Source organism: Myotis daubentonii, chromosome 10 (genome assembly GCF_963259705.1).
Source record: "Myotis daubentonii chromosome 10, mMyoDau2.1, whole genome shotgun sequence".
Classification (NCBI taxonomy): domain Eukaryota; kingdom Metazoa; phylum Chordata; class Mammalia; order Chiroptera; family Vespertilionidae; genus Myotis; species Myotis daubentonii.
The window spans coordinates 31,252,263-31,262,792 of record NC_081849.1 but is presented as its reverse complement, the minus strand read 5'-3'; the positions used below and the strand labels follow the sequence as shown (position 1 = coordinate 31,262,792).

Genomic DNA, 10,530 nt, shown 5'->3' with positions numbered 1-10,530 from the left:
CTTTGGATGTATACCCAGAAGTGGGATTGCTGGATCACATGGTAGTAGTTCTGGTTTTTATTTTTTATTTTATTTAAAAAAAATTTTTTTTTATTAATTTCAGAGAGGATGGAAGAGGGAGAGAGAGATAGAAACATCCAGGATGAGAGAGAATCATTGATTGGCTGCCTCCTGCACGCTCCCCACTGGGGATCAAGTCCGAAACCTGGGCATGTGCCCTTGACCGGAATCGAACCTGGGACCCTTTGGTCAGCAGGTTGACGCTCTACCCACTGAGCCAAACTGTTAGGGCTGGTTTTTATTTTTTGAAGAGGCTCCATACTGTTTTCCATGGTTCTTGCTCCTGGCTGCACATCAGAATCCTGGGGAGCTCTTTAAAGACCTCATTGCCCAAGCCTCATCTGCAGAGAATTGTATTTAATTGGGCTGAGGGATGGCCTGGGGTTCTTTTTGTTTGTTTCTTTGTTATTTTTTGAGTCCAGGTGATTTTATTATGCAGTCAGAGCTGTGAACCTCTGATCCAGTACACTAACTAAATAAATCCCATGCCTATCTCCCTTGATGTCCTTGTTCATACCATCCCCTCAACCTGGAATACTCTCCTGTCCTCCTTGGCTGTCCACATCCTTCTTGTCCCTTAATGACCCCATAAGGCCCAACTCACTTGCAACTCCACCGTGAAGTTTCCCTGGGTCCCCCATCAAGTAAGATATCTCCCTTTTTCGGACATTCTATAACTTCCTTCTGACATGTATCATGGTCTACTTTGCAAAACTGTTATTTTTAAACTTACTTTTTTCTATAAGATTGTCAGTTCTTTGAAAAACAGTAGCAAAATTAACCTTGTTCATCACTCAGTACCCTGTTCTGTGGCACAATTACTCAGTAGGGGCTCAGTAAATATTTTAAAAATGTTTACTTTGTTCTATAGCTTTTTCTTCATTTTGTACAGTTGCTGTCTCTGCCCGGAACCCCCTTTCCCAGATATCCCTATGGCTCAGTGTCACCTTGTTAGAGTGACAAATATAGTCACTTATTTATTTGTTTATTGCCTGTCTCTTCTCACTAGCATGTAAGCTCTGTGAGGAAAGGTCTTTATTTTGTTTGCTGTTGTATCCACCATGCACATGCCAGTACTTGGCATATAGTAAGTGTTCAGAAAATATTCCTTGGGTTTAATAAATGAACTGGATGGACATTTATCTTCTTTTGTATATACCTCATAACAACCCCCAGCAGGCAAGGTAGGCATAATCAAGCCATCATCAGCTTAATTCTCAGACTCTTGGCGTTCTGAGCAGGAATATGGAAGCGCAGTTGCCACAGGAATATGGGGCTTGTTTCACTTTCTCCTCCCACACCTCGTTCTTTGCTTCACTCCTGTAGGCTTCATGATCTCACCCCACCTGCAAGTCCAAGTTCCACCACTTCCCTGCAGACGGCTGCCCCTTGGCCATTCCAGACACACCCGCTGTTGGCCCACCCTTTGGGAGAAAGGCCACACAGGCCCTGGAAGGGAGCCTGGGCCAAGTGGGCAGGGGATTCTGGGCTCCTGGTGGGGTATCCGCTTGGCCTCAGACTCCTTGCCCTGTGGGGAGGGTGTGGTTGGAGGAGGCCTGGAGTGGGGCCCCTGCAAGCTGGGGCTGTTTGGTGTTAGTCTAAGGGGGACTGATCCTCTCCTCTCCAAACCAGGCTGCAAGCCCCCTCTCCTAGAGGTTGTGTGGTTCAACTGGAAAATGGAAGGTGTGGGCTGAGCTTGAGGTAAATAAACTAACCTCTTTGGCTTGTTTATAATAATAAAAGCATAATATGCTAATTAGATCAGACATCCTTCTGGAAGACCTCCCAGACAAAGCCGCAGCTGGGGGGGTAGGGCGGGGGGGGGGCGGGGGGGGCAGGGGGGAGGCTGAGGCAGAGGCAGCTGCTGTGGCGGTGGCTGGTGGGGGTGGGGGGCAAGCCCCTTGCACGAATTTCATGCATCAGGCCTCTAGTTTATCTATAAAATGAGAACTAGATGAGATAATCTCTAAAATGGCTTCTTTTATATCTCCCTCCCTGCACACACACACACACACACACATTCCCAACTAACAGGTCATAGCAGAATGCCCAGAAGTGTTCGCTAGTATGAATGCCCTATGGCCTTGACTTAATCTATTCTCATATCAGACAAATGCGTGTAGGTATGTGTATACATGTGGGGGCACATACACCCTACCTTGTACCACTCAATCCGTCTTGGATTTTTGAGTCACGAAACTTACCAGCTGAACTGTTAGAGCCCTGGGAGACATTTTTCTAAACACTGAGGCAAAATGCTCCAGATCCCAACAGAAGTAATATTCAGTTTTATGCTTTCAGAGCTTGGGGACTATGGGACCCTAGGGATCTTACTTTCCTTAGAAAATTGGTGACCTTGAGTCATTTCTATTATCTTAAAGTTGAGGTTTTTATTTCTGACTGATGTCAATCCCTTCTTAATGGCCGGGTAAACATTTTATTTCCTTGAGTTGCCTGAGAATTAAGGGTGGGGGGCTTTTTCTGACACCCTGGGTTTTAGTGTAGGTAGGTAGACGCTTTCTGGAGGCTGGGGCCAAATTTGAAAGGTTAAACCTCTTTCCTGGGCAGGTGGATGCTCTGGTTCAGATGAACAGATGTATAATGAGGGTTCATCAGTGCTATGGGCAACCCTAAGCAGGATGACACCAGCTCCAAGCTTTACATTAATTTGGTTGGAGAGGCACAGCATAATTTCATAGAAGATTAAATAACATAACAGGACCAGACAATTGATCACCTCAAGGCAGTGGTTTGTGGTCAAATGCAGTTTTTTCACAACGAGTTTAGAGAATGAAGGAAAGTGTGAATAAGCGGTCCCAGGTCTGGGGCCATCATATCCGGGAGCCGACATGCGGAGACAGGCAGTGTCTCCACACAGTTCCTCACCTGGAGTTTATGAGCTGGAGGCAAAGTCTGCAAAGCCTTCTGTTCATGGTGGGGGGTCGGAGGAGACCGGTTGCTAAGAACAGGGACTGCTTATGATGCGAGGCATAATGAGTACACATAAGGAACATCAACAAAAGCTATCCTCAACCTTCATTCTCAACTCTCTTCCCTGAACCGGACAGGTAGGTGCTTAGAGAAGAATGCCTCAGTCTTATTCGGAGAAGGGGCTCTTGCTGCCCAGACCGGGGAGCTGCAAGGTGGGGTCTCACAGGGGAACGGGAATGGAGCACAACCGGGATCCTTTGGTCAATGTAGGTGATGCACATTTTTTACTGCCCACCTTCGTTTCCCAGGAAGCCAGATAGTGTGCCCACCTCACACCTTTAGCACCCTGCCTACTGCACTGCCACAGGACGCGAAGGCTCAAAACTGCCAATTCCACGTTGCAAGACCCTTAAACCACCATCCTCAGAGTTAGATGCCGGGCCCATAGCAGGGACTTGACAAACGCTAACTCCCCTCTTCGCTTTCCTCGTTTCCTTGGGGAGCCCTAGCCCCCCAACGCTAATCCTCGGACATTCTCTCCACCTCCCACGAGCGCTGCTGTCCCTAAAAGGGCCAGGATGAGTGGGGTTCTCTCCGGCTCCTCTTCAATTCGGTTCAACAGGAGCCTTCTGAAGGCCTACTACGTGCGCGCTGTGCGGGCTTCCCGGTCGGGACAGGAGGCAGAACCCCGAGACTCGAGAAAGGATGGGTCGGGCCGCGCGCTCTTCTCACCCCCTCCACTGCCCGTCCTCTGCTTGGTCCCCCGGCAGCCCCGAAGGCTGCCCTGCAAACGCAGGCGCCCCGCTCACACCTGCCGCCCCGCACACAACCGAGCAGAGCGAAGCCGGGCGCCGGAGGAGGAGGGAGAGGCCGCCGCGTTGGGCTGCCCGTTTCCGGCTCCGACCCCTCCTGGCAGGCCTCCTTCCCTCGCTCCCGGCGCCCCGGGGGCGGAACGCGCGGGGCCACCAGGCGGCGGCGGGACCGGTGTGGGGTGCGGGCCCGGGCGACGCCGGCCCCCGGCCGAGCCCAGGCCTCCCGCGTCCTCCCGCGCCCCCTCCCGGGAGGCGGGTCCTGGGGGAGGACCCGGCCCCGGCCCCGCGCCGCGCAGCCCCGCGCATTCGCGCCCCGCGCCTGCCGCCCGGCTGCCCGCAGGCAGGCGCCCGGCCGGCCGGGAGGTGGTGCTCGCCGCCCCGCGCCCGGGCCCGCGCGTTGCCGGGCAGCGGCTCGAGGCTCCGAAGGGGGCGGAGCGGCGAGGCGGGCGTGCGGCTGGCGGCCCCTGTCCGTGGTTCCGGCCCCCGGCCCGCCCCCGCCTCGCCGGCCTCCCTCCGCGCCGGTGCGCGGCGCCCCGTCCCAGCCGCCGCCGCAGCGGCCACCTCCCGGGTCTGAGAGCGCCGAGCCGCGAGGCCGGGTCGGGCGCCGGTCGGGACCGCCGGGGGCGCGGCGCCGACGCGAGGCGCGGCCATGGACAGGCAGACCCGCGCCGGGGTCGCGCTGGTGCCGGGGCCGAGCGGCCACGGGCCTTCCGCCCGCCGCCGCCGCCGCCCGGGGCTGCTGCTCCCCGGCCTCTGGCTGCTGCTGCTGGCCCGGCCGGCCTCGTGCGCCCCAGGTAAGCACCGCGGGGACCCTGCCTGCCTTGATTGCTGCTGTTTTCAAAATCCTGCCTTCCCCGCCCAGACTCTTTTATTCCCCGCCGCTCCCTCGCCCTCCTGGCTGGAGATGCTCTTCCATTCTTCTCGGGCCCAGCCACCGAAGGCGCGGAGGGAAGAAAGGGAGAAAGCCGGCGGATGGTGGCCAATCTTGCTAATGATCTGCAAAGCTCTCCTGTTATCCTCGGAGTCCGAGGCGGGTCTGGTGGCTTCATCTCCCAACGTGCCTTTATTTTCTCTGCAAAATCCAGGCAGTGGAATTGAATGCGTGCGTGGCCGTGGCAGGGCGGTATATGAAATGTTAGGGGGTACGTTATTGTCAGGCTGAAGGGGGACACCGGGGAGGGGTGTGTGCGCCTTAAGGCGGTGTTGCATTACTCTGAGTAGCCCTGCGCCCCTCAGATACAGGGATTCCGGCGGTGTGGTGTCCCCCAGTGCACCAGGACACAAAGAACATTCAAAGAATATCTCTTGGAAAGCGCCCTGGCCACGGGTCTTTCCAGGGAACTAGCGGTTGCTTTTACTTCTGCAAAGGCATTAGTACAATAGAGTGTGACAATATTGTGATTTCCGAGTGTCAGGGCATGAAAGGAGTCAGGGTTGTTTCTATAATAGATGCAGTTTACTGACGGCTCATCAGCACGGAATTAAGAGGCATGATTTATGGAGAAGCGTGTGGGCGGGTTTTGTTGAGGAAATGATTTAATTCGTATTGCTTCTCTGAAATGTTTATTTGTCCACCCTGAGCATACACACAGGATGGCCTGGAAACCGTCTCTGAGCTGACAGGCTGTGAGCCCGTGGTTGTCCCCGGCGCGCTCACACTTGACCACTTGGTGGGCAGAAAAGGAAAGGTGGGATGAGCAGCCCAGGGTGGGCATGGAGCAGGAACAGAAAGCCATGGAAGCGACGCCAAATCCTCCCTTCCCTTGGGGGGATGGCCAAAAGACTGCCAAGTGGCTTTGAAAAGAAACGGAACACATTTGAAGGTGTCCCTCGGACCTCACTGTTGGAGCGATAACCGGCACCGTGTAGGCGATGGTCCAGTAGGAGCCCAGGAAGAGACTTCAGGGATCAGAGAAGGGAACCACTCCTTTGACTGAAGAGGAAACTGACATGAGAAGTGACTTGCTCAAGGTCACAGGCTAGTTTGTGCAGAGTCATCACCTGTCAGTCACCCTGCAGCCCTGACCTGCAGACTTGACCTCACACCTGAGGTCTCCACAAAGATTTCCCACAGCTGGGTGGAACCCTGCCTCAGAAGGCCACACCACAGCCCGGGTGACAAAATGGGTCTCTTCCCAGCAGTATACCGAGGGTGCGAACGACTTTGCCTAACGCCCTCACCTCTGGTCTCAGTTCTGCTCCCTGCATGCTCCGCCCGGTGTGTCCATGTGTCCAGAGAGGACAGGAGACACTAGGCTTTTCTGGGAGAAGAGATGTTCATGAAGACTGCCCTTGTCTTTAGTCAACAAAGAAAGCCCATCTCATACTAACAGATTCATCAGCTGCGGGACAGGCCAACTAATAATTTCCATTTACTGAGCGCTGCCTGTGTGCCTGGTGCTGTATCTTGTACACAAGACCCAATCTCCTTGTGGGTTAGGCATCATCGTCCCCTATTTTACAGATGAGGGAACTAAGGATGCCGGCATTTAGGTTAGTTTGATTCCAAACTCTGCAGTTAACCTCCATACAGCTTCCCCAGGCGAATGTGGCCAAATGGATATTTTGTAGATGTGGAGAACGTAAGTAATTCTTTGATAAATCTGATGTCAGTAGTGGAGCTGTTTGTTCTGTCCCTCCGTAACTTTCTCTTCTTTAGAAGTCCATTCCTGTTTCCCCTCAACCCACAATACAAATACAGAGCCCTGTTTTATTGCACTTCACAGGTGTTGCATATATATATATTTTTTTACAAACTGAAGGCAAGACCCTCCACCAGCACAAAGGTTAGGACTTGCCTTATTATGGTGGTCTGAAACCCGACCAAAGCTGCAGTATCTCCTTGGTATGCCTGTGTTCAACCTGGAGACATGAAATGAATTCTCTGTCCACTCTAGAGCTGACATCACGGAAGCAGAGACTGCGTCCTTCCACTCATTTGTGCATTGGCCTCTGGTTGGCGCAGCTGCTTCCAGACTGGGTCATAGACTGGGAAGCAGCTGTCCTCAAGGACCCAATGGGAAACACAGAGCTGTGCGCAAGCAAGCGCAGACCCCTGGCACGACGGTTCACGGGCAAGATTGCCTTTCCGTTGTTTGGTCCTGGTCTCCCCTCTGGCTGTGAGTCCCGAGTGTTTTCACCATCAGAGTGGGGATGGAGGAGGCTTGGCTGAGCTCTGACATGGTGGTTCTCTTTCTGAAGAGGAAGCGGTATTAGTCAGAAAATGGTGCGTCTTAATCCTGTTTTGGATTTCCTAGGTTAGACACCAGCCCCTTCCGTGGCTCTGAAAACTTCCTCCTCCTCCAGGAGGTTTCTCTTTCCTTGTTAACTTTTGTTAAATGGAGTCCACCTTCCAGTTGGTCTCCTAATTTCAGTCTCTATTTAAATTTCTATGTCTTATCGATTTCTGGTCTATTTCCATTTCATTCAGCATTTTGAGTGTTTAAACATTTATGAGTTTGGTCTTGACTGTTCACTGTTGTGGAAACAATTTGTAATACTTTGAAGTTGCTTTTGAATATTGTGCTTTGAGGAGATCCTACACCCACAACGTAAAAGAAAAGAATCGTGTCCATTTTTTCTTCGTATTGAGGGATGTCTTTCTCAAAATATTATGAGAAGTTATTATGAAACTGATAACTTTGCAAATTACTTTGCAATTTAGAAATTACTAGAAGGTATAGAAAACAGGTCCCCACACGTGTACAACCCACAGATAACACTGTAAATAGTTTTGCCTTTTCTTTGTTAACATTAAAAAAAAGAAAATTGAATTATATGCACAATGTATTTACTTTTTTTCACTCAATAATTGAATTAAGTATTTCCTTATTCACAATTTTCCATCCTAATAATTACTTAATTATTCATTTATTATTTCCAGCTTTTTTGGCTGTTATAAACAATGCTGTGTTGAATAGCTATGTATGTAAGGCTATATTTCTTTGTGTGGGTTTTTTTTTTTTTTTAAGTTTACATTTCTAGAAGGGAAATTAGGATGTAACATAAATCTAAGGCCCACTAGGCTGGCTCTTTGCATGTTTTGGTCAGTGTGGTGAGTGCCTTATAGGTGCTCAGTAAGTGGCTGTTGAATGAACAACAATTTTATATGAAGCTGAAATAAAGCCTGGCAGTTTATGTGGTAGCCTGATTCACATCATCACTAGGATTGAATATTATTTTAAAAATCCATGTTAAATACATTTGTAATACATTGTTTTAATTTCTTATTACTTATGAATTGAATATTTTTTGTTTATTTTGTACTTGTATTCCATTAACTTTCTCTGTGTTTTTGCTCAGAGAATTACATATTTAAATAAATATGTAATTACATATTTAGTTATTGTGGAATTACATATTTATTTTTAAAATATATTTTATTGATTTCAGAGAGGAAGGGTAAAGGAGAGAGAGATAGAATCATTGATTGACTACCTCCTGCATGCCCCCTACTGGGGATTGAGCCCACAACCTGGGCATGTGCCCTTGACTGGAATCGAACCCCGGACTCTTCAGTCTGCAGGCCAACGCTCTATCCACTGAGCCAAACCAGCTAGGGCCATATTTATTTTTATTTATTTACTTATTTTTTGGTTAATCCTCACCCGAGGATATTTTTTCTATTGATTTTTAAGGAGAGTGGAAGAGAAGGAAAGACAGAAACATCGATGTGAGAGAAACACATCGACTGGTTGCCTCCTGCATGAGCCCCAACCAGGGCTCGGGCCTGCAACCAAGGTACGTGCCCTTGACTGGAATTGAACCCTGTACCCTTTGGTCCGCAGGCCGAAGCTCTAGCCACTGAGCCAAACCAGTTAGAGCTGGAATTACATTTTTTAAAAAATATATTCCATTGATCTTCCACAGAGAGCAGGAGAGAGGGACAGAGAGCCAGAAACATCGATGAGAGAGAAACATTGATCAGCCGCCCCCTGCACGCCCACACTGGGGACGCCCGCAAACAAGGTACATGCTCTTGACTAGAACCGAACCTGGGACCCTTGAGTCCGCAGGCCGACGCTCCATCCGCTGAGCCAAACTGGTCAGGGCTGGAATTGCATTTTTAAATCTTTCTATATATGGATAGCAACCATTTTTTCTCCTGTGTGTTAAGTTTCCCCTTCTAATGGAGTTTTACAAATTTTTTATATAATTTTGAAATTCAGAAGTTTTTGGTTCTTTTGATTAGCAAAATTGGCCATTTTGCTCTTCTTTTTGTGTTTTTTCCATTTCATTTATACTTATGGCAGGTTAAATTTTTATCTTCTTTGATGTATTATTTTATTAGCCATTTCTTTTTTTTTTTTTTTTTTAATTAAATCTTTATTGTTCAGATTATTACATTTGTTCCTCTTTTTTTCCCCCCCCGTAACTCCCCTCCTCCCAGTTCCCGCCCCACCCTCCGCCCTCACTCCCCACCCACTGTCCTCATCCATAGGTGCACGATTTTTGTCCAGTCTCTTCCCACATCTCCCACACCCCTTTCCCCCCCAAGAATAGTCAGTCCATTCCCTTTCTATGTCCCTGATTCTATTATAATCAACAGTTCATTCTGTTCATCAGATTATTAATTCACTTGATTCTTAGATTCACTTGTTGATAGATGCATATTTGTTGTTCATAATGTGTATCTTTACCTTTTTCTTCCTCTTCCTCTTCTTAAAGGATACCTTTCAGCATTTCATATAATCCTGGTTTGGTGGTGATGAACTCCTTTAGCTTTTCCTTATCTGTGAAGCTCTTTATCTGACCTTCAATTCTGAATGATAGCTTTGCTGGATAAAGTAATCTTGGTTGTAGGTTCTTGGTATTCATCACTTTGAATATTTCTTGCCACTCCCTTCTGGCCTGCAAAGTTTCTGTTGAGAAATCAGCTGACAGTCGTATGGGTATTCCCTTGTAGGTAACTCGGTTTCTTTCTCTTGCTGCTTTTAAGATTCTCTCTTTATCTTTTGCTCTTGGCATTTTAATTATGATGTGTCTTGGTGTGGTCCTCTTTGGATTCCTTTTGTTTGGGGTTCTCCGCGCTTCTTGGACCTGTAAGTCCATTTCTTTCACCAGGTGGGGGAAGTTTTCTGTCATTATTTCTTCAAATAGGTTTTCAATATCTTGGTCTCTCTCATCTTCTGGCACCCCTATAATTCTGATGTTGGTACGCTTGAAGCTGTCCCAGAGGCTCCTTACACTATCCTCGCATTTTTGGATTCTTTTTTCATTTTGCTTTTCCGGTTGGATGTTTTTTGCTTCCTCGCATTTCAAATCATTGACTTGATTCTTGCGCTCCTCTGGTCTGCTGTCGGGCGTCTGTATAATATTCGTTATTTCAGTCCGTGTATGCTTAATTTCTCGTTGGTTCCCCAATATAAGATCGAGGGTCTTATTAGTTTTCGTGTAGATCTCATTAAGTTTATCGACAGCTTCTAAACAGTTCTTGAGGGACCTTAAAAGTGTGGTTCTGAACTCTATTTCTTCCATTGACAATTTTGTCCTGTTTCTTTGTCTCCGCATTTTGTTATGCTTCCTTGGTGTACCCCCTAGTGGTCTTTGTTCGAAGTCTTATAGTTAAATCTTGATTGTTGTAGCTAATTCCAGGGAGGGTTTGACCTCCAGGCCAAGTGGCTATGAGAATCAGCTGTGTCAGCAGTGAGAGAACTTCTGTCCTCTAGGGAGGTGCTAATCTAGCCTTTGCCTGAGGCTATCCGGCAAATGCCTCCGTGCAGGGCTT

The 10,530-nt window shown here is 48.6% G+C and overlaps 1 protein-coding gene across 1 annotated transcript in view; it reads left to right on the top strand.

Moving 5' to 3' along the window:
* Positions 1 to 4,309: 4,309 nt before the first annotated feature.
* The window catches only part of KIAA1549 (KIAA1549 ortholog), a 129,763-nt gene continuing 123,542 nt past the window's right edge, over positions 4,310 to 10,530 (top strand). Inside the window, exon 1 of the mRNA XM_059711921.1 lies at positions 4,310 to 4,597. Within this exon, the coding sequence (XP_059567904.1) occupies positions 4,453 to 4,597 (145 nt within the window). The 5' untranslated portion in view covers positions 4,310 to 4,452. The remainder of the gene's footprint in view (positions 4,598 to 10,530) is intronic.